This window comes from Colletotrichum orchidophilum, assembly GCF_001831195.1.
Source record: "Colletotrichum orchidophilum strain IMI 309357 chromosome Unknown Scaffold_3.1, whole genome shotgun sequence".
Lineage (NCBI taxonomy): Eukaryota > Fungi > Ascomycota > Sordariomycetes > Glomerellales > Glomerellaceae > Colletotrichum > Colletotrichum orchidophilum.
Window position 1 is genome coordinate 406,723 of NW_019172959.1, and position 22,185 is coordinate 428,907.

General features: G+C 54.7%; 9 protein-coding genes across 9 annotated transcripts; 5 read left to right on the forward strand and 4 right to left on the reverse strand.

The window, feature by feature from the left end:
* Nucleotides 1-365: 365 nt before the first annotated feature.
* On the forward strand, nt 366-1,268 carry CORC01_00521 (uncharacterized protein; the record flags this gene model as incomplete). The annotated part of the gene is made up of 1 exon (XM_022612178.1): nt 366-1,268. The coding sequence occupies one exon, from the start codon at nt 366-368 to the stop codon at nt 1,266-1,268; it is 903 nt and encodes a 300-aa protein (XP_022481317.1).
* Nucleotides 1,269-1,528: 260 nt separating this feature from the next.
* CORC01_00522 (NADH:flavin oxidoreductase/NADH oxidase) lies at nt 1,529-2,693 on the reverse strand (the record flags this gene model as incomplete). Its single annotated transcript, XM_022612179.1, has 2 exons — nt 1,529-2,514; nt 2,573-2,693. The coding sequence occupies 2 exons, from the start codon at nt 2,691-2,693 to the stop codon at nt 1,529-1,531; spliced, it is 1,107 nt and encodes a 368-aa protein (XP_022481318.1).
* Nucleotides 2,694-3,475: 782 nt separating this feature from the next.
* CORC01_00523 (major facilitator superfamily transporter) lies at nt 3,476-5,303 on the forward strand (the record flags this gene model as incomplete). The annotated part of the gene is made up of 2 exons (XM_022612180.1): nt 3,476-3,995; nt 4,114-5,303. The coding sequence occupies 2 exons, from the start codon at nt 3,476-3,478 to the stop codon at nt 5,301-5,303; spliced, it is 1,710 nt and encodes a 569-aa protein (XP_022481319.1).
* Nucleotides 5,304-6,189: 886 nt separating this feature from the next.
* CORC01_00524 (polysaccharide deacetylase) lies at nt 6,190-7,276 on the forward strand (the record flags this gene model as incomplete). Its single annotated transcript, XM_022612181.1, has 2 exons — nt 6,190-6,324; nt 6,422-7,276. The coding sequence occupies 2 exons, from the start codon at nt 6,190-6,192 to the stop codon at nt 7,274-7,276; spliced, it is 990 nt and encodes a 329-aa protein (XP_022481320.1).
* Nucleotides 7,277-7,795: 519 nt separating this feature from the next.
* Nucleotides 7,796-10,474, reverse strand: CORC01_00525 (fungal specific transcription factor domain-containing protein; the record flags this gene model as incomplete). Its single annotated transcript, XM_022612182.1, has 6 exons — nt 7,796-8,582; nt 8,637-8,974; nt 9,031-9,351; nt 9,413-10,052; nt 10,114-10,214; nt 10,283-10,474. The coding sequence occupies 6 exons, from the start codon at nt 10,472-10,474 to the stop codon at nt 7,796-7,798; spliced, it is 2,379 nt and encodes a 792-aa protein (XP_022481321.1).
* A 906-nt stretch (nt 10,475-11,380) lies between these two features.
* On the forward strand, nt 11,381-13,322 carry CORC01_00526 (NCS1 nucleoside transporter; the record flags this gene model as incomplete). The annotated part of the gene is made up of 5 exons (XM_022612183.1): nt 11,381-11,644; nt 11,691-11,794; nt 11,847-12,093; nt 12,145-12,825; nt 12,876-13,322. The coding sequence occupies 5 exons, from the start codon at nt 11,381-11,383 to the stop codon at nt 13,320-13,322; spliced, it is 1,743 nt and encodes a 580-aa protein (XP_022481322.1).
* Nucleotides 13,323-14,190: 868 nt separating this feature from the next.
* CORC01_00527 (amidase) lies at nt 14,191-15,686 on the forward strand (the record flags this gene model as incomplete). The annotated part of the gene is made up of 4 exons (XM_022612184.1): nt 14,191-14,446; nt 14,501-14,602; nt 14,663-15,459; nt 15,519-15,686. 4 exons carry the CDS (start codon nt 14,191-14,193, stop codon nt 15,684-15,686), a joined length of 1,323 nt encoding a protein of 440 aa, XP_022481323.1.
* Nucleotides 15,687-16,046: 360 nt separating this feature from the next.
* CORC01_00528 (ZIP Zinc transporter) lies at nt 16,047-17,910 on the reverse strand (the record flags this gene model as incomplete). Its single annotated transcript, XM_022612185.1, has 5 exons — nt 16,047-16,582; nt 16,641-17,353; nt 17,380-17,541; nt 17,595-17,693; nt 17,759-17,910. The coding sequence occupies 5 exons, from the start codon at nt 17,908-17,910 to the stop codon at nt 16,047-16,049; spliced, it is 1,662 nt and encodes a 553-aa protein (XP_022481324.1).
* A 2,526-nt stretch (nt 17,911-20,436) lies between these two features.
* Nucleotides 20,437-21,166, reverse strand: CORC01_00529 (uncharacterized protein; the record flags this gene model as incomplete). Its single annotated transcript, XM_022612186.1, has 3 exons — nt 20,437-20,653; nt 20,715-20,936; nt 21,048-21,166. 3 exons carry the CDS (start codon nt 21,164-21,166, stop codon nt 20,437-20,439), a joined length of 558 nt encoding a protein of 185 aa, XP_022481325.1.
* Nucleotides 21,167-22,185: the final 1,019 nt, after the last annotated feature.

Sequence of the window (22,185 nt, forward strand, 5' to 3'; positions counted from 1 at the left end):
CCTTTTGGAACTGCTCCATCTCGTACGTTTTGCAACGTACCGACCACCCCCGCCAGGTCTGCGTGCCTCGAAGCGAGACATTCCACTCCAAAGTCCGCCTAAACCTCTCCACGCCTGGAATGCGCCCAGCCTCGACTGAATAGTGATGATATTGGACCTTGGTCAGCAGACGGCCCCATAACACGGACGGGACGTTTGAAAACTATCCAAACAACAACGAAAACTTCGACACAACGAAGAACGTCAGCACGAGTCCACGATACCCTATAATACAACCTCGACAAACACCCAGACAGAGCTTACAGGGGCCCACGATCCGTCCCGACTTACACCCCGACTCGGTTTTCCAACCTCCGAAACGCACGATGGCCCTCTCTTCAGAGGAGGTCGCCCACCTCAACAGGCAAGCAAAACGACGAGCCGAACGAGCCGCAGCCGAAATGTCCTTCCGCGATGTGAACTCAGAGGAGTACCTTAAGCGACTACGGGCTAAGCGGCGCCCGGGAAGACGATTCGATATCGAGCATACGCCTGCCGCGGTCGAGATTGGCGAGGAACCGCTTCCTTCGCAACCAGAGTTCAGGCGGTCGACAGTTCCGGAGAAGTACCGGACGCATACGCGCACAAAGTCGACGCCGACGGCGAACACGGGTGTTTTATCGACATCTGGGAGTCGCAGGGCTACTCTCGCAAGTCCTATAGCGAGGAACACTTCTGGTAAAGCTCTGGTTCCTTCTCAGAGGCTTGCTGCTCAGCAGACAAAAAGTCAGCCCAACCTTTTCTTGCAAGCTGCGCAACAGCGACCAGCTCCTACCATAAGTCACGCCAATCTGGGCACAACTACGACAGTCTCGTCGTTATCATCTCAGCCTCAGAGATCCAAATCAAGTCTGAGCATGTTCTACCCCAAAAAGCATGTTCGTCGCGCAGCTTCCGTGTCTGTCCTATCGTCGAGGCCCCTGGGCATAGATCCAATAGCCACGGCTCATCAGCCCGCTCACGCTCGAAGCCAGTCGCTTGGCAACGCGATGTCCGTTCTAGACCCAACATCGCAACCTGTCGCCCTGAAAAAGCGAGGCTCACTTCGCATGCTGAAAGACAAGATCAGAAGAGTAGCCAGCTCTTTCGAACTTCGATCGGCAAGGAGCGATGGTCCAGGGCTCAGCGATGGTGATGGCTTGAAGAACCGGTCCAGCAGGAGTCTCCTACTGCGAACGACACGCAGATTTGGCTCACAGCATCGCCTCGGGACCGTTAGCGAAGAATGAGTGACGATAATGATCCACGTCTGGCTCACGCGCGAGCGGCCTGGTCATTCAGGGCCGAAGTGTTCCTTAGGGAGGCAAGACTTGAGGACAACTGCACCGTGTACGATTGACAGCGACGAGACATGACAGTTCGGAGTGATGGCGTAATGTAACTCGTACAAATATTTAACAACTGTTCATATCTACCTAGGCGAGGACACCCCGTTCATAATTTCATTCAGCCGAAGCAATGTGCGTCTACCCTAAGTCGCAACGAGCCCTTAACTCCTTGCAGTTGACTGGAACTGAGGACAGAAAGGATAGTCGATGTATCCTGTCGGCAACTTTGGGGTGTAAAAATACGTCCGTTCGTACTTTTCCAGCTCAACACCCTCCTTGATGCGGAAGATGAGATCCGGATTGGAGATGAAGTACCGCCCGAACACAACAGCAACATCGTACTTCTTATACGTTTCGTCCACGGCTATTTTGGCTGAATTGGCGTTCAACCCACCAGCAAGCAAGACCGGGCTCACGTTGTCCCAGAGCTCGATCAACCAACGCACCGTCCGCTGTCCGCCGCAATCTGTATCATCATTGCCGCTTATTCGAGCTTCGATCAGGTGGAGATACGCGAGCCCCAGAGGCTTTAGTCGCTGGACCACAAATTCAAACGTTGGGTCCGGATCGTCCATGAGCATGCCCTGGAAGTCACTGTACGGGCTGAGACGGACGGCCGTCCTGTCGGCGCCGACGGCATCGATGACAGCTTTCGTCACCTCGAGATGGAACCGGGCGCGCTTCTCGATACTGCCGCCCCAACCATCGGTTCGCTTGTTGCACGTGTCCTGGAGGAACTGGTCTGGAAGATAGCCGTTTGCGCCGTGGATCTCCACGCCATCGAAACCAGCCTTGATGGCGTTGCGCGCGGCTGTCGCGTAGTCCTCGATGACCTGCAGTATGTCGCCCTCGCTCATTTCTACAGGTATCGGAGAGCCCTCGGCAACGGGCACCGCACTCGAAGACTCGAGATTCAACCCAAGGGATTCCAGGACGTCGGCTCTGCCGCCGCGACCGAGATGCCAGAGTTGGCAGTAGATGAATGACCCCTTTCTGTGCACGGCATCTGTAACCCTTTTCCAGCCGGCAATGTGCGCGTCGTTCCAGATGCCGGGGACGTTTCGACGCCCGGCGGTGCGGTACGAGATGAGAGTTCCTTCAGAGATGAGCAAAGTTCCCGGTACACAGCCTCTCTGGGCGTAATACTCTGTCCTCAAGCGTCAGATACTAAACGGGTGGAGCGATGGCGGGAATAGTATGCTGACCCTCCATCATTGGAGTCGGTGTCCATTCATCGTCTGCGCGATATCGTGTTAATGGCGCCAAGGCCAGGCGATTAGAGAGCTGGAGAGGCCCAATGGCCAACGGTGTGAATAGCTTCGACATGAGACCAGTGATCTGCAGAGGGCGATTCAAGGCAAGGAGTTACAACGACAGCCTTGAAGGCATCATGAAAGGTCGAAACAAGGTGTATGCGACGGCAGAGTTAAAATCAAGGATGGAGCAGCATTCCGCCATCAACATCTTCGCTAGCGCAATTAATCCTAGTCCTGCTTCTAGCACCCGTGCCGACGAAAGCCGTATCGGCTCTTTCTGCTCCTTGCTGGTCCATCAGCATCACCTAGATAGTCCTTCTTGACGCCAAAAGTCTTTGAAAAAACCTCAACGCACAGGCAATGTTCGTACGCAAAGAGAAGTTGTGGCGGCCCACATACGCCCGGCGCAAACCCGGGAGGGCATTCGGGATTAGGGCCGACTTTCAGAAACAACACACATAGCTTGCCTTTATCGGCACAAAACGTGCCGACAAAGAAAGTCGGACGTGCGATCGGCGGCGACGGCCACCAATCCTCGCGCTGACCCCATGCCGACATATCCAGGGTGGATCGCCTACGTAGGGCCGTAATGGAAGTCCATGATCGAATTCTGATGAACGGCTCAATGGGAATTGGCGCAATGGGATGCGGCAAGTAAGCCATTGCGCATGCATCCGATGCCGACGCAAGTTTCCCCCCCGGGGAAATGAGAACCGGCGCTTCGGCACCGAAAGCTGTTGAAATCGATCTAGATTTGCTGCTACTCTGTCGACATTTCTTGGGCTATTTTCTGAGCCAAGCCCTCCCTCCTGGAGACTCCTCGAACAAGAGGATCAAGACGAGGCCATCAAGATGAAGGGAGGTTCACCCACCACCGACGCCAAGCCGAGCGAGCACACACAACCATCACAACAGGTGCTTTGCTCAGATTCGCCCTCCAGCGACGAAGATGCCAACCCGCCAGCCCCGGCCGGGCATCACCAGCCCAAGGACGACAGCGATGCGGAGAGCATAGGCGGACAGCGCAACACAATGTCGCGGAAGCGCATGCTCCTCGCCTTCTCGGCGCTCTCCGTCTGCCTCTTTGTCTCCTTCATCGACCAGACCAGCGTCTCGACCGCCGTGCCGGCCATCGCGGAGGACCTCGACACCGGCACGGCCACGTCGTGGATCGGGACGTCGTTTCTCATCGCGTCGACTGCCTTTCAGCTCATCAACGGGCGGCTGTCGGACATTTTTGGCCGCAAGAATCTGCTCATGGTTTGCCTGGTGCTCATGGCGGTCGGGGACATTCTTTGTGGCTTCTCGAGGACCAAGGAGCAGCTTTTTACGTTTCGGGCCGTTGCGGGTATCGGGGGCGGCGGGATTAATAGTATCGTCATGATCATTGTGAGCGACATCACGACGTTGGAGAATCGGGGGAAATATCAGGGCAAGTTTCAAGTTCTCTCACATCATCAACAATTGATGGACGTTAATGGTCAAAGCAGGCATTCTCGGCGCCGTCCTCGCCCTCGCAAACGGCGTCGGCCCCTTTGTCGGCGGCGCCGTCGTCCAAGAATCGACCTGGCGATGGGTCTTTTGGATGGTCCCCATCATCAGCGCCCCGGCCGCCGTCACAATCCTCTTCTGCCTCCCGTTGAAGCATCGACCCGGCACCTACGCGGAAAAGGTCAAAAAGATTGACTACGGCGGCATCGCGCTGAACATGGCCTCGACCCTGCTTCTTCTCGTACCGCTGTCCGGAGGCGGCGTGACGTACCCGTGGTCGTCGCCCTTTGTCATCGCGGGCGTCGCCGTGGGTGCCGTCCTGGCAGTCCTCTTTGTGCTCTACGAGTGGAAACTGGCAAAACTCCCGATTATGCCTCTCCGCCTGTACCAGGCGCCGCACTGCAGCGCGCTCTTTGGGCAGACGTTTCTCATGGGCCAGGCGTACTTTGGCAACCTCTTTTACCTGCCAATCTACTTCCAGTCCATCCTAAACTACCCGCCCCTGGTTTCGGGCGCCCTCATCCTCCCCGTCATCATCACGACCTCGGCGCTGTCCATCCTCTCTGGGCAGTATATGCTGCGGGTCGGACGATACATGCCCTGCATCCTCGCGGGCTTCTTCCTCTGGACGCTGGGCAACGGGCTGACCGTCCTCTTTGGCCGGGACACGGGGTTGGGAAAACTGATTCCGATCCTCATCGTCGTGGGCGCGGGTATAGGGCTGACGCTGCAGCCGACGCTGGTGGGCATGTACGCCAACTCGCGCAGCGAGGACCGGGCCGTGACGACGGGGTTGCGGAACTTTGTACGCACCATTGGGGGCGCGTTCGGGCTGGTGGTGTCGGGCGTGATTTTGTCCAACACGCTGAGGCGGGAGCTCCACGGCAAAGACTTTGTCTCGGACGCGGTGATTGCGGAGCTCACTTCGTCAACGTATACACTGGATCAGAGGGGCTTTTCTGATGCGGAGAAGGTGGTCATTTTGGAGGCGTATATGCAGGGTTTGCATTATATTTTTGTGTACTATGTCATCTGCTCTGGTCTCAGTTTGGTGTTGACGCTCGGCGTTGGGAATACGGGGTTGAAGGCGAAGAAGCCGTCGGGTCCGTCCGATGATGCTTCGGAGGGTCCGAACGGAGCGTTGGCGGATACTCCGACTAACGATGGCGAGAAGGCGGATGAGCGCTAGGATACAGCCATATCATCAGACGGGGGACGACTTGCATATGGCCAGGCATTAAAAGTAGCAGAGCATGGGTTGGGCACGGCATCAGTAGCATTGAGCGGAATTAGACGCATTCTCGGAATCACAAACGGAACCGCATTGAATAGAACGGCGTCTTCACGTTGTAACAAACTCAAGGTTCACCAAGTGCGGATATCCGATTGCCTTGCAGAGTATCTCGACGCAGATCTATCCTGCGAGTCAAATCTTTGCTCCCGTCCAACCTATTCCCGGTCAAGATAGACCCGGTCAAGATAGGCCTGGGCATTACATCAACATGCATATATTTCGCAATCAATGGCACCCACAACTGACGATACCCCGTCGACCCCGCGCCTTATCACCACCCCCTGGGTTGACGGAAAATCTCCGAAATACTCCAACGGTTCAATATGGTCCGATGGGGGCTAAACTCCCTGTCAGGTCCTACCTCCAACAGCTTGCATCCCTGTTCCTCCAGACTGCGCGATGCGCGTGTGAAGGCAATGTGATAACGCGCTGCAGGTTGCAACGAGCCTCGCAAGAAGACGTCAGCTCTACCAGGGGGGGGGATATTGGATGCGCGCATCGCTGCAGAGTGCAGATAGCCGTGATAATGCGCAACGCAGGACGGGCTGCGTCGCCCGATGAATGGGCGATTGGCCGGCTGATAATGGCCGATGGCAGTCTTGGTATTGCTATTTGTATGCCTGCTCGAAGATTGTTCCCTCGCGGCGTTGGCAATGTGCTACCAATAGTGTTTCTCATCGTACTCGCGTCCTTGTCCTGACTTCTTCTGGACCGCATTGCTACATGTAAAGGCCACAACTCAAGTCCTCTTACTCGATCACCAAGCAAGCAATCCGTCATCATGCCCGAAGCATACCACGCCCACCCAGACTACGGCTACCCTCGCGACTTCAAGGGCTACGGCGAGAAGGGCCTTGCCTGCCCTTGGCCCAACGATGCCAAGATTGCAGTCTCATTCGTCATCAACTATGAAGAGGTGCGCCTTCACATGGCCCCGTCCCCGAACTGGTTCATAGCCAAGAGAAGCGAAATAAAAGAAAGACATTGTGACTAACTCACTCCAACAACAACAGGGCGGCGAACGCTCAGTCCTGGCCGGTGACGGCGTCTCCGAGACCAACCTGCGCGAGAACCCCATGGGCCCCGCAAAGTACAACGAGCGCAACTACAGCGTCGAGTCGGAGTACGAGTACGGCTCCCGCGCAGGCTTCTGGCGCCTCTTCCGCCTCTTCAACTCGCGCAAGATGAAGTTCACCCTCTACGCCGTCGCCCAGGCCGTCGAGGAGCAGCCCGAGGTCGCGACGCGGTGTGTCGAGGAGGGCCACGACGTCGCCTCGCACGCCTACCGCTGGATCGATTACCACGACGTCCCCATTGAGACGGAGAAGGAGTATATTCGCAAATGCATCACCTCGCTAAAGTCGCTGACGGGGTACGCGCCAAAGGGATGGTACTACGGCCGCAACTCGCCGCACTCGCGCACGCTGGTGCCGCAGGTGTACGAGGAGATGGGCGAGGCGCTGGTCTGGGCGAGCGACACCTACGCCGACGACGTGCCGTACTGGATCGACCTGCCCACGGAGCGCGACAAGGCGAATCCCCAGGGATGCTTGATGGTGCCGTACAGCTACGACTGCAACGACTTCAAGTTCCACGTCACGGGGTCCGGGTTCCGCGATCCGCAGGGGTTCTACACGCACCTCAAGAACGCCTTTGATGTGCTGTACGAGGAGGGCCAGGAGGGGACGCCCAAGATGATGACGATTGGGCTCCATTGTCGCATTGTCGGGCGGCCGGGGCGGTTGGCTGCGCTGAGGGACTTTGTGGATTACATTGCGCAGAAAGAGGGCGTTTGGGTTGCGACGAGGACGGAGATTGCTGAGGCTTTCAAGGCCAAGTATCCGTATAAGAAGGGGCAGTTGGCGTGAGGGGGGGTTGAGGTTAGGATGTATACATTTTGATGATCCAATGATTGAAAACATTTTTATCCTCTGTTTGCTTCATTCAGGAGGTCTCCTGAGAAAGAACAAGGTCTCAAAAAGAATGGACTTTGTGAGACAGGCAAAAGAATGATCAGTGGGAGGCTTGAACTCCCGACCTTGGCATTACTCGACATTTCTGATGAAATATTAGTACCACGCTCTAACCAACTGAGCTAACCGACCGGCTTGAGATGACTAATCAGCTTGTGAGAAAATCGGTCAATTCGCAGGCCTTGTATCACAGCAGTCACCCTACCAGAAGCATGTCATTTATTCCATAGTTGTCTTCATTCTCTTTAGTTGCCGCTATCATTGTCAGTGTTTGTGTCTTCGTTTCCCTTCTCCCTTCTTCTCTCTTGTCTTTTCAAGTCAATTCAACTGGAAATACCTAACCAGATTAATTACACTGGCCGGAGTAAACTAAGCAGGGGTGAGGCAGAGCTCTCAGCTCCGAAGAGGCCCATCTCAGTGCAGCTTTTCCAACCCGCCAAAGTCCCAGTCAGATTCCATCATGCCCCGATCGACCCCTTGTGTAAGCTCTTCAGTGAACCCCAGCTCAAGTTCAAGACTGTCCCATTTCCCGCCTGCTTGGCCCGCTTCATCATGGTTCACCTGGTCTTGACCGGACCTAGAGTTGAGGTCGGGCTGCACCATCTCGTTGAACATTCTCCAACTATGCCACCCTCCAGGTGCCTCTTCGTCCACCTCCATGAACGCCTCCTTCACGGCATTAGAGATTGCATGGGCCACGGATGACTTTTCATCGGCCCCGCCGCCCCGTACAGTGGCCCCGCTTTCCGAAGCCATCGCGGGTGCCATTAACGATCCCGCCGGCTCCGCTTCCAGATCCACCTGGAGAGGCTTCAGGCCTGTGTCTGGGCCCGCAAGCGGATTCACAATGGCCTTGAACAGGCTCCCGGAGAGAGCATCAAAGATGTCGCGGTACTTTACCGCCCCGTGGAACTTTTCTCCAAAAATGGTGAGGGACTGAGAACAGGCTCGGGTGGCTTCTAGCGTGTCGTACGAGAAGAGGGTACGGTCTCGCCACAGGCAGTATACGAGCGTCAACCCGGCAATGAAGCACGAGTGCAAGGCCAGCATCGTGTAGCTCAGTGTCTTTTGCTGGTTGAGGCGCTTGTAGGCTGTGCAGACGCAGGCTGCGGAGCGGGCTGTGGTGAGGAATTTCGAGTCGGCGGTGTCGAGCGTCGGGAGGAGGACGGTGAATAGTGACAGGACTGACTTGTGATACTGCCTGTCCCTAATTTCAGCACCTTCTTTCAATAAATACTTCGATAAGGGTGCTTACAGGTTAAAGAAATCTCTGGAGTCATGATAGGCGCTTTCCGGGTCGTACATCCAGCTAATCGTCCCGGCGTCCTTTGGCGGGTGAGGAACTGTTCTCACCCACTCATCTAGTTCAGCCCTGATGGCCCCCATTTTCGAATCAAGCCTGGCTCGCTCTTCTGGGGAGCCTGAAAAGACGTCTTTGTCGACCCGGTACACCCGGCGATGGATCTTGGACTGCATCCTCCGAAGTTTGATAATGTGGATGAATGGCTTCATGTTTGACCAAGTTGATGTCGCTACACTTGATGGGCTCTTTGACGCTGTTAAGTCCCAAAACTCGAAGCCGTCACTCGGAAGCTGGGCGACTGTCAGAAAGAACCGATTCCCACATCAGTTAATTTAGCGCAACTTACCTCGACGTTGATGTCTCTGTCAGCAATGGCAAAAGTACGTCCGAGTACTACGCTCGTCATGCGATCCAAGCAGTAGCACGACCAGAAAACCCGCCTTCGAACCTCGAGATCGCGTGGGATATGACTTGACGCATTGGACTGCTTCCTGTGGAGGCCCAACTCTATGCAGAGTGTGACAGCGTACCGCACCTGCGACCATGCACCAGCACCGTACGGGCTCCTGGTGCCGTGAACGGCGAGCAGCAGGAGGAACTGGACGGTGGCTAGGTTGTGTTGCTCCAGGATATAATCCATTGGCTCGATGGCCGCCATAAGGTGTCGCTGGCCACAACGTTCATGTCAGCTTGGCAAATGCAAACTTTCTTCACCGGGGGATCCTCACCTGGGGGTCGACGTCGCATGGCTTTTTCATCAATTGTAAGAATCTTGCCGAAATGGCATAAACCAAGTGCATGATGCTTCGGTGCTGAATGGAGAGGGCCCCTTGATCATACTGTTTCTCGAAGAGCTTTGTATAGAGCTTACGATCCAGGATCGGCCACCGTGTATGAAGCCGATCAAAGAAGACGTCGAACAGCAACGTTGCCTGCTCATGGTACGGGAACTCAGACACAAGCTCCTCAGGACTAGAGAATTCTAAAGGGTTCTCTCGTGACTGCATCGGACGCGACGGAGCAGCTCGGCTCGCCGCCATGGCATCGGCCGTGGCCCTACCCCCCGACCCGTGAAAGATGGAAGACTGAATCATGCGCGCAATCGTTGCGCCGGAACTCGACCCGAGGTAGAACGGCTCCGGCGCTGTGTCCGTTGTGCCGGACGCGCAAAGAGACAGATAGGCAACCCCATCGACCAGTGACGACGGTTCATCGTCTGAGAATGAGTCCCGTGAGTCTCTCCGAGGACCTTTTGCTTGGGGTTCTGGGGGTGTTGCCACGAAAGATGTTGCGGCAAAGTGATCTTCCGCATAATCTGGCAGACGTGCTTCAAGGAACGCGATTCTCTCTTCGAGGGCGCTGATGTACCTGTTTTAGTGCGTCAGCGATTTCCAACTAGTCTCACAGTTATGTGTCAACAAGGCCTTACAGCGATTTGCCGCCGGGATAGTGTGGTCTCAGCACTCGCTCGTAGAGACACGCCGAATTTGATTTTTCGCAAGATCTACAACTCGGATGCGCACCATCGCACTGCCATGTTCAGCGAGTCAGCAACAAAAATCTTGAGTTCCACGCAGCCATGAGTTTCGAGAACCTACGCGCTGCTTCCTCCTCTTGCACCGCTTGCAAGCCAAGGCGACCCGCGACTTACGGCTCTGCGACACGGGGACCGGCCGAGCGGTGCGGGGGCTCACGGGGCTCTCTGTGTGAAAGGCCGCCGGCGTGGATCTGGCCGGGTCGACGGGGGCTATGTCATCCATCATGTCCTCGGCCCGAGAATGTGCAGTCATTTTCCTAGGTACTGTGATGATTCGAGGCGTCCGTCTATCTGTGTGCAACAAGAACGTGAAGTAGGAAGAATTCGAGCCGATCTAGAATGGGGGTCGGGACGGCACCTGCAAGGATCCTCCGCAATGCCATCCGGAAGGGTTGTTGGAGACCCTCGTGGATAGGTATGAAGATGCATGCGTGGTTGTGAACATCGGCGGATTCAGATCCCGAACCCAACAGATAGCAACTGGGGAGTAGTCATCTAGACCCGAAGCGCTGGGTCTTTGACGTTGGTGTGCGTGATGATCTAGGTAGTTTGTTGCCCTTCAACCACGCCTGCGTAGAACGATGCCTACGTATCTCTCAGAATTTCTTGTGGCACAGCGTCACTCTCTCGCTGTGGCTAGCCTGTCCGCGGGAATAAGCCCAAAACAGCTGAGAATCCCTCTCCAAGCAGCCCTCATCCCGACCTCGTGCGATACGTCAACATCGGTAGTTCCCTACCGATGACCGCGTCTTTGCCGGATTGGGACATCTATTCGGACGTCCACCGCAGATAAGACCAACGGCCGGTCAACGCCTTATCTTGGTGGAGTAACCCGAGACCAGGTCCCCGGCCCATCCATCAACATGCCAAGCACCGCTCTCCGCATATGCCATGGCCAGCTCTTATCGTCCTGTCGCATAGCTTCAACGAGTTTGCGTGGCAACGCCTTGTCGTCGGTTGGAAAGTCGCCGACGATTAGGGGACTGGAAGCAGGGTTGCAATAGAGCTTGTCGTTTGAACGATGGGCTCTAATATGAGCAATGGCCACCGAGGCCACGGGGTCGTCGAACGAGAGGGCCGCTGGTTTCCATTAACATTTTCTCTTTGACGTTTCATGCCGTTCTAAGGCTGCCCGCAGATCAACAGAGGCTGGAGAACAATGGCACGCTTCCGTGTACCAACGAAGGGCGAAATGGCCGCGCCTTTCCAATCGAAAGACGCCTTCATGGATTGGATCAAGGCTCCCGAGGCTCACGAGGGACGAACTCAGATCGGAGACTCGAGATGGTCGAACAAGGACCTCGAACCGACACCGCCAGAACAAAGGACATGGACGTGGTACAACTTGCCACTGTATTGGTTTTCCAACATGTTTGGGACGACCGGGTGGAACGTCGCATCTTCGCTCATCGCCGTAGGTTTGGTAAGTTGTATCAACCACCATCTTCTAGGATACGTGCTGACAGTAGAAGACCTGGCAACAGGCCTTTGTATCTTGCGTACTCGGCTCGCTCATCTCCGCCATCGTCGTGACCGGTATGGCAAGACCCGGAGTTATGTTTCACCTTGGATAGTGCGTCAAAAGTTCTTCTCCCCTGTATCGCATTTCCTGACCTTTGTCCAAGTCCCGTTCTTGCGCGGTCGGTAATGGGGATGTACGGCTCATACTTCTTCATTTTTATCCGAGCCATCGTTTGTGTCATCTGGTATGGTATTCAGACGTACTACGGCGCGAACCTCTTGTCCGTCTGCTTCCGCTGCATCTTTGGCAATAGCTGGGACAACTGGCCCAACATGCTTCCCGCTGGTGCCGATGTCACTTCAAAGCAGCTCTTAGCGTTTTTCCTTCTTTGGCTGGTTGAGTTTCCATTCGTAAGTGGACTGTTCCCGTTGACGAAACATATGTCCTGACTTTGATATTAGACTTGGGTACACCCGACTCATATCCACTACATTTACACCGTAAAGGGCTTCATCATGCCCTTCGCCTGTTTCGGATTATTTGGCTGGTGCATGGCCTATGGAACCGGCATCTCCAACATAGGCGCGGCGTCTGTTGCCGGCGCAACAGCAGCCGCAAAGACGCCCGTCGGATGGGCCGTGATGAGCGGCATCAACGTCATCATGGGTTCTCTATCGCCCATGCTCGTCAACCAGCCCGACCTCGCCCGATACTGCAAAAAGCCTCGGGATGCTGGCTGGCTCCAGGGAGCCTGTGTCTTCTTCGCCAAGATTCTCGTCTTTTTCCTCGGCCTGGCGTCGACGACCTCGCTGCAGGGCGCTTGGGGCAAGGCCTACTGGAACCTATGGGATCTCCTGGACGCCATTCTCGACCATTACTGGAACGCAAAGGCCCGCGCCGGCGTGTTTTTTGTGTCGTTCAGCTTCATTCTGAGTGTTCTAGCCACGAACTTTGGGGCAAACTCGCTTCCTTTTGGCGCGGACATGACTGGTTTGTTTCCCAGGTACTTGACAATCCGTCGAGGCCAGATCATTTGTGCCATCCTCGGAATTGTTGTCTTGCCGTGGAAGCTCATCGCCAATGCCTCTGCTTTCATCTCGTTCCTGGGAAGTTACAACATATTTATGGCTCCTCTCTGTGCAGTAAGTTTCCCAATAATTGATCTTGAAGACAGGTGACTGATTCCACTTAGATTATCATTTTCGACTACGTGCTGGTTCGAAAAGGCAATATCCATGTGCCATCATTGTATAATGGCTCCAAAGAGGGGCTCTACTGGTTCAGGTCTGGAGTCAACTGGGTCGGAGTGTTTGCCTGGATTGCAGGCACGGTCATGGGTTTGCCTGGTCTCGTCGGGCAGTACCAGCCTCAGATAGTCAGCCAGCCAGCCAAGTATATGTACATGATGGGCTGGGTTCTGACATTCTTCACATCAGCCATCGTTTACGCTGTGCTGGTGCAGTTCTTCAAGGCCAAGGTGTACCCCTCGGGCTATGAGAATGCCCCGATGGAATACGAATGGCTGGCAAAAGACGGCCGAGATGGGTTCTTTGAAGGCGAAAGGGAAGGCGAGATCTATGCACCGCCGTCTCTGCGGATTGACGGCGGTGAGGAGTTGCACTTGGGGGAGAAAGTTTAGAAGTCAGAGGCTTAAAAGTAGTTGTCCAGAGAAGTTAGAGCGAGCGAATAAGAACCTAATCAAGTGTTTTGATACGCAAAGGACTATTTCTCCCTAATTTGAAATCCAACTGCCGATAATGCTCTCACAAAGTGCAACTCCCAATTTCCATTTCTGGGGCATCGGCAAGTTACAGCTGGGCCCCTCCAACTTCGATGTTGCCAGCCGTGATGTGACGGAAGAACCCACCCCCAAGTACCGATGGCCAACAAAGGCAACTCATTGCGTAATACAGCGGGCTGCCTTTTGCTTATCGAAAGCTCAGCTTCGGAACAGACACAGCGAGAACGCCTCATTCGGTGGAAAGGTTCCGAACCGCAAGTGTTGCGATCGCCGCTGTTGGAGGCATGAGAGGAAAGACTGCGGGGGAAACAACGCGGCGGCGGACCTAAAGCCGACGATAACGGCCTGCTGGGGTTGGAGTACCAAGGGATGGGCCCCCCTCCCCCTTTATGGCCGTTGGGGTCAGCGGAAAACGCCTTTGAAATAGCCGGAAAGACGCCAGACTACTCCAACTTTTGAGGACGCTACCACCACTTTGTGTCTCGTCCCCATCGTTGCCAACTCGAACGTTGCCTACCTTACTAGTATTGATTCTCAGAACAGTATCTACACCGGCATCGACGCTAATCACCTTGAAAAAAGCCCACTCGAAACAAGCTCCGCTGTGACTTTGACCAACAGCCGTGCGAGATATTACCCCGCCTTCTTTATTCGGCTCGCTCTTCTTTGCTTCAGAGGACGCGTCTGCGACGTTGTCAACTCAGGCTGGAGCTCAAGTAAATAAGCCTTTTGCGAACCGCAAGGGAAACCAACGTCCTCGCTCAAAATGACAGTTGAGCCGTACAGACTCACGGCGACCCAGGTGTCGGCCAAGATCAGAGCGGGCGAGTTGACCGTGGAAGAGTATGCGCGCTCGCTCTTGTCTCACATTGAGGAACGAGACCCCGTCGTCAAGGCATGGGAGTACTTGAACCCAGAACAGGTGATTGCACAGGCGAAGGAGTTGGACTTGATACCACCAGAGAAACGAGGCCCTCTGCATGGCGTTGCGATCGCGGTGAAAGACGTCATCTACACCAAAGGTGAGTGAAGGCATCTCCCGAGGTCGCAACCGAAGCACTGACACCAGACCCAAGATATGCCAACGCAGCATGGCTCTCCAATCTACGCCAGAGACGCTCCCAAAGTCGACGCCGGTTCCATCATTGTTCTGCGACAAGCCGGCGCATTGCTTCTCGGTAGGGCCTCATGCCAACGACGCAAATCCCCGTAATTATGTGAAAATCTGACCCTCGCAGGCAAGACAACGACGACTGAATTCGCGGCGACGGTTCAAGGGCCAAAGACGGTGAATCCGCACGGCACGAATCGGACGCCCGGCGGCTCTTCATCCGGATCAGGTGCTGCAATTGCGGATTTCCAAGCGCCGATTGGCCTGGGCACCCAGACTGGCGGAAGCACCATTCGGCCAGGATCTTTCAACGGCATCTATGCCTTGAAGCCGACCTGGAACTCCATCACGCGCGAGGGCCAAAAGATTTACTCCCTGATCCTGGACACCCTTGGTTTCTTCGCCCGCAGCGTCGAAGATTTGCAGTTGATGGCTGACGTCTTTGACCTGAAGGACGACGAGCCTCCCAACGAAACGTTCACCGTCAAGGGCGCCAAGTTCGCCTTATTGAAAACCATGGTGTGGCCTCAAGCCGGGCCGGGCACGCAGTCAGCAATGGCGAAGGCGACAGAGCTTCTCACAGCTCACGGGGCCGAGGTCGAGGAGATTCAGTTTGACCCTGAGCTCGAGGATCTACCCAAGTGGCATGCTACAGTTCTGCATAGCGACGGACGGTCCGCCTTCCTTCCCGACTACCGCGCAGCCAAGGACCAGCTGCACGAGTTTTTGATCTCGCACGTTGATAACACGAACAAGATCAGCAGAGCGGAGCAGCTGGAGGCATTCGACAACATCGCCATCGCGCGCCCCAAGGTTGATAGGATGCTGAGCAAGTATGATGCCGTGTTGGTGCCTAGTGTTGTTGATGAGGCGCCTGAGGGGATCTCGAGTACCGGGAGTGCTGCTTTCAACGCTCCCTGGACAGTGAGTCTGCCGTGTTGTCGTGGTGACTCTTGGTTGGATATGGCTAACGAGGTTGGTAGGCGCTCCATGTTCCCGTTGTCAACATCCCGGGTTTCAAAGGTCCAAATGGAATGCCTGTTGGCGTGTCTCTGGTAGCTCCTCGGTACCATGACCGTCACCTGCTGGTAGTCTCCAAGGCGGTAGGCGAGATCTTTGAGGCGGAGGGAGGCTGGAGATCTGCTTTGTAAATCGTGAGCCTTGGGCAATTTTCAGATTTCAGAGGGCTACCTATCTACACTAGACCTTTCCTACGGTTGGTTGAAGTTGTTTGGCTACCTATGATAACATGGCAGATGACGGAAGTCATGTTCTCACTGGCGAGGTTTCCCTCGAGTCTCATGAACGGAGAAGCAAAAGAATTCGTAGGAGATGCTGGGAAGCATACTATCATGACAATCATTCAGAGTATAGCATTTATCAAGATAAAGACTGGTCCGATTACCACAAACTTTTCCCATTTCCGCATTAGACGTGTCGCAGTGCCGGATGGCCTGTACCGTTATTCATTACCAACTGTCCCTCTCTATACGTCACTGTTGAACCTTGGCTTAGGCCCATTTGCCGAGCACGCTCATGATAATCATGCCGGCGATAAGACCAAAGCCAGCGAGAGCAGTGACGATCGGGCCGGTGCTCAGGAGCTCCGCGCCGGGAAGCATCCAGTCCTCGGCCCACATCTCTACAAGACCAACCCAGACGAGAATTCCAGCGGAGAGCGCGTCAAGGGTACCGATGGCGATGATGGTGTCGCGGTCATTTCCGTTGAATTGGGAAAGAACACCGATACCGATGGCCATGCCGACGGGCGTAACGAGAGCGAAGGGGCTGGCAAGGATCAGCTTCTTGACGAGGGAGAAGCTGGGAGTCTTGAGAGAGCTCAGACTGCCCTCGGCGGAAGCGGTTTGCTCGACTTCGGCGGGGGCACCCGAGGCAGGGCGCTCTGCCATTTCGGCCCGGGTCGGCTGGCCAAGCTGGGCGATTCGTGTTCCTAGGGCGATGCCCTCGAACATTTGGTGGAAGAGAATGACGACAAAGAGGGTGAGGAAGAATGTGTCACCAGCCACGACAAGGGTGATACCAATGACTGTTCGTTCCTTCGTCAGTACGCTATATGAAGGATGTGTAAAGGAGGGATAACGTACGAATAGAGTGGAAAATAATACCGCACTCGAGAACCAACACAGCGACTGTCTCGGGCGAAACGCGGGTGATAGCACCGGGGTTGGCGGCCATCTTCGTCATGACCATGCGCTTCCCAACGTACTCGACCAAGAAAGAAAGGAAGATACCGGCCATGACAATGGCAGAGGTAGTTCCCTCGTAGCCAAGGGTTCCCAAGCACTCATTGGTAAACATGAGCTGAGCATGAGTATACAGATGGATGAATGCGGTGGAGATTATGATACCCGTGCCGAATTGCTTCAAAATGAGGAAGATGGTATGCGTCTTGGAGGGCATCCACTTGATCATGAAGATGGGGAAGTAGACTCCAAAGGCGCTGGTAACGAGAATCACGAAGAGAAGACCAACACGCAGAGGAATGTTATAGTCGCGGGTGACTTTTTCGCAGTTTCTCGTACCACTGCCACTCTCACTCTCACCTGCGCCGACGCAGTGCTCGACTCCAGCGTGGAAGTGGCAGTTCTCTCCCTGCGGTTCCTCGCCGCTGGTGTGGTCGTGGTCGGACGACTCGGCGCCCTCAGCGACGATTTCGACATCGTCCCCGTTCGGGGCGAGACAGTACGTGTCACCGCCGTGATCGTGGCAATCAGTGAAGGCTGTCGGTATTGCTGAGGCGGCAGTGTTGGTAGGCGTCGTCATGACCTGGTATTCAGTAGTACCCCACATGCAGAAACTGGAAATTCTGTCAGTATAGACCACTGCGCGATGAAGTGAAGCACTTGCACTGTTACTCCGTGAAGGTGGCAGTCTGAGACGGCCGTTGGCGCGCCAGTAATGGCAGCAGCGGTTGTCGAAGCAGCGGTGGTAGACGGCGCATTGGCGGCCTCAACTTCAACCTCGCCATCCGGATAGAAGCAGTATCTAGCATTGAAAGTGTGAGGCTGAGTTACCAGTGAAATGGCTAATGAGCTTACAGTTCAGTGGCATGCTTGTGGCATCCAGTGTACGAGGTGGGCAACGAGCCAGTCGGGGTAGATACGACTCTGAACTCGGTTGTTCCAGCTTTGCAGATCCTGAAGTGAATATGAGTGACTGTTCGATGGCTCTGAACGGTGATAAAGCGGCTGCAGGTACATACTGTGTAGATGAAGCGACAGAACATTGAGAGATTGCTGTGGGATCAGATCCAACAGCGGTAGTGGTGCTGGCAGCCGTCTGTCGTGCGACAAGGGAGGCTGATGTTGTACTCAGAAGAGCCGCAATGGCGGCAGCCGCCGTGAATCTGACCATGACTTCTAAATCGGGACGCTGGGAAAGCTGTCAATAACAAAGTAGAATCGAGCTTGGGCCTTGTACACGCTGAGATGGGCTGGCAGGGTTGGCTTTTCCGGGTGAAGTCCAAGTCCGAACGTTGCTGCAAGAAGCCTCTATCAACCGAAAGGTTCTCGACCAGCTCCTTTATGCAAGCTCAATATGGCCGAGGGGAGGTACAACGAGTCTGGAGAGGTGGTGAGAGTGAGCACCTTGAGAGAAAGTTAGTGGGTGGAAAAGCCAAGTCACAGAGCCGGTATTCTGTCCGCTAGAATCACTCTGGGTGATGGAACGGAGGTCTCAAGGCGTAGGGGGGTTGAAGCGGAAGTCTCTCTGCAACAGGAGAGCTTCTCAGAAGAGATGGGATGATAGGGAGGCGAGAGATGGAGAGGCCAGTCTTGGTTGTAGTGTGATGGGAGTGACGAGGAAAAAAGGGTGAGGACCAGATGCGGCGGATCAGATCCATGCCAGTTCCCATATCGAATATGCGCGGATTTGCCATCCATTGTTCTTCTTTTTCAGGTTCCCCTCCTCGACGGGCTGTTCAATTGTGCCTGGGCGCGACAGAGCAGTGTGACCGAAAGGGCCTTGCCAGGTTCTTTTGCGAGTCTCCACGGCCTGAATTGCAGTGTCTTTCATTGTCTTGGCCCTCGGCCGTCCCTAGCCGCGGCGGCTAGTAACGTTCTCGTCGGATGACTTTGGGAGCGGTTCCCGGCCGGTGGGCATCGTAGCTGTACGCTGCACGCCAATGAAGACGTAGACACTTCTGCAGTCTTTTCAGCCCATATCTGCAGGATATTACAGCAGGGAAACGTGCAAACGTGGGCAACAAAGGCCCCGGTCGTCAAAAGTGCGTGGCTCTGGCCAGGGATGGTGTGTGTCGGGAAAAATGCGGGATACAGGGAAAAGGCAAAGCAAAAAAGCATAAGACAACGCGGACTGTTTGCCAAGGCTGAGAGGCCCATCGCCAAGGCTGAGCACCCGGATGGCCAGCCATGGGCAAGAGGTACAAGAGGCAGTTGGCGAGATGGGAAGCGACGCTGGCGGAGAAGCCAAGACAGGAAGTCACGATGTCTCTTGCTGATGCCTCTGGGAGCCCCTGTTTGATTGGGCGCAGACCATGGGATGCGCCGACGTCGGGTCCACATGCCTCTTTCCGCAGTACGCACACCCCACATGCACGTCAGAATAAGAACCTTGATGGTCTCTTGGTTGACTGTGACCGCAACTCAACGTCCCTTCCTTCCTTCCTTCCTCTACTCGTTGAACTCAGCCACTCACTCCCTCACTCGCTGACTGCCTAACTCACTCACTCGGTTTATCACACTCACTCAAGCAAAATTCCTCTTCATCCTTCCCCTCAACCTCAGTGGCTTTTAAGTGGCAACGCCTACACGCCAAGCCTCCTATAAAGCAGACAGGGCTACCAACCACCATCACGATTCGCCCTTTTGGGTGTTTTCCACCCCAGCTCTCCTCGATTTGAGCTTTCTAGACTGTGTAGCAATGATGAATTCCCAGCGCCAAGACGTCTTGCAGGCTCACCGGGTCGTATTCAATCTCCATGAATCACCGACTGTAGGGACTTTTGTGCGCTCTTTCGACAGATCTCGCGTTTTTGCCGCGTAAGAACGTCTCCATGACACATCAGCCAACTTGACTCCGAATGAGATGTTTTCACCTACCAACCATGTCTTTAACATGTCGGGCTTTGCAGCCATAAGCATTCAAACGGATTTTGATAGGAGAGACGGCGTTCCCTCGCATGTTTCCTGCGGTTTCTCCGACCCATTTTGTGACATACTCAGCCACACCCCTTCTTGGTGAAACCTAACAATTCTGCGTCCAGGGCGTCATGTAAAGACCAATCGCTAACGTCCCCCGACTGTGAAGTGAGTCGTTGGCAGCAGCCTGGAAGGAACGCGCTGAAGGTTCAGGCGTGGTCGCAGTTTTGACTTCCCGCCTTCTGGAGTTAAACCAGACTGTCGGTTATGTTTAATATTTCTTGGTCTGTGCCTGAGCTTGATGCAACTGGCGCAGCTTCAGGGGTCGATACTTGGAAGTTGGGACGGTGAAATTGTCAGTTTGGTGCTATATTCGTAGATAATGAAAATTTCATCTTGCTTCCAAAACAATAAATTGCGACCCGCAGGACGTGATACGTGCAACACGTTCCCAATAATCCTCATTATTCAGATACCCGTATGTAGCGAATTTAAGATGGTTGATCTACTTCGCCATTAATATTTACGGTGAGGTGGGCATGCAAAAGTCAAATTACTAGATGAGACTATAATCTAGGCTGTGAGTAATGCCATTATGCCCATATCCGCTCTTAGAGTGGAAGAAAGGAGGCAAACGCCCGTGGAAGTTCCAAGTTTTCCCCAGCTTCTGTCCCGGATCTGCTATGCTGACTTCCTCCCTCGTTAATCTCATGAATGCCATGTCTATCCGTTAGATGCCCCGACGTAAGGCACGCAATATGCCCGCTCAACCATGCATCCCTTACAAGGCCATAAGGGCGGCAGCAATAGCAGCAGCACCGAACCCAGCGCGAGCAGCTCCGGCGGGAACCGCAGTAGTACTGGGAGAAGCGCTGTTGCCCGCATTCGTACCAGCGGCGCCGGTGGTAGCTGCAGCGGTGGTGGTGAGGACGGCAGATTCAGAGCCCGAAACAGAAGCCGTGCCGGTGACTACGGCGGTAGCCGCGGCGTCACAGTGCCTATCCAAATGCTTAGATCGTTTTCGAAGGAGGAGGGGCGCCAAACGTATGGAAAGCTTACCAGTGATCACCGTGAGGCTCGCAACCGACAGACTCGGTGGGTGAAGGCGCAAGGCTGCCGGTGCCGGAAGAGTGGTCTTCGTCATCGTGATCGTGGTCGTGATCGTGGTCATGGTCATGGTCGTGGTCCTCCGTGGCGGTCGTGGTCGCAGTAGCGACGCTGGTGACAAGGGTGGTTCCGCTGACCGCTGCGGCGGTGGTAGCGCGCGCACCCTCGCAGTGCCTGGGGGGAAGATTAGAATCACGTTGGGTTCAGAATGGCTTCACTGTCTTCGTCTCGGGTCTCTGGGAGGTGGAAGACGGGGTGGACATTCTAGAGAGGGATCGTGCTTACCAGTGATCTCCGTGGGGTTCACATCCTACGCTCTCCATAGGTGAAGGGGCGAGGCTCTCGCTCTGGGCAAGGGCGAAGGCAGCAAAGCCGATCAGGGAGAAAATCTGAGAGGCCTTCATGGTGGTGGTCTTTTGGGTGACTAGTTGGGTGTGGCTTTGGGCAGGCAAGAGTAACGGTTTACAAGCACCAATGGATGTATATGGGCAGAGATGCCAAAATGGAAAGACTGCAAAGAGGACAATGTGAAGTGAGATTTCTGAGAGTGGTGTTGTATTCGGGGGAATAAGCTACATGTATCAACCGCCAAGGAAACCTCCCGAACCCTAGGAACGTAAAGTGCATCAAGATATCTTTTAGCAATACTTAGCAAGAAGAAACATGATTACTGAAATTGAGTGATCCTCCTAGAATGGCGGTTGGTCGGTTTGCTGTGTACGCCTGAATTCACCTCAGTTCGCCAAGACGCCATGTAAGTCAGGTCAGGATATCCACAGAAACATCTCACCCCTCCCTTTCAACTTGGCATATGCCTGGCATATGATAACATGCCCTATTCTGTTTACCGTCAATCCGACTTTCAAGGATCGCCTTGCCATCCCATACGTTCAAACACGCGAAGAGTGGCCCTACTTATTGTGAGCTCGTAATGCACCACCCATGTCCGGTCCGAGTTTGCCCAGGCGCGAAGAGGCGGGCCGGGCCATCAAGGTACTCAAACTTGACTTATTGACTTGGCACTACAATGCGCCGCGAAATCCGCACATCACCACGGCATCGAGGACTGCACCGGATTCTACACCGAGTAGACAGCCCTGTTGGCGGACAGTTTCCCTCTATGATGCGTTATGAGCCTACACATGACTGGACGGTCCAGAATACGAGCTTTGACCGTTCTCGTTCTTCGCTCGTTGGATTCGGTTCCATATATCCTGCTCCTCACCCGACGCCCCTCCCTTTTCCTGTATCCCTGCACCCTCTGCCCTCTTTCACCATTGCCAAGACCTCAAAATAGCCTCGACTGGTTATATGATATCCTCCCAATGGTGGCCGCATCGAGATGGCACAATTCGGTGGGCGTCTTCTTGTCTGGATAATGGAAATTCAAGAGACATCTTCGATATCTTACTTCGCCATCTTT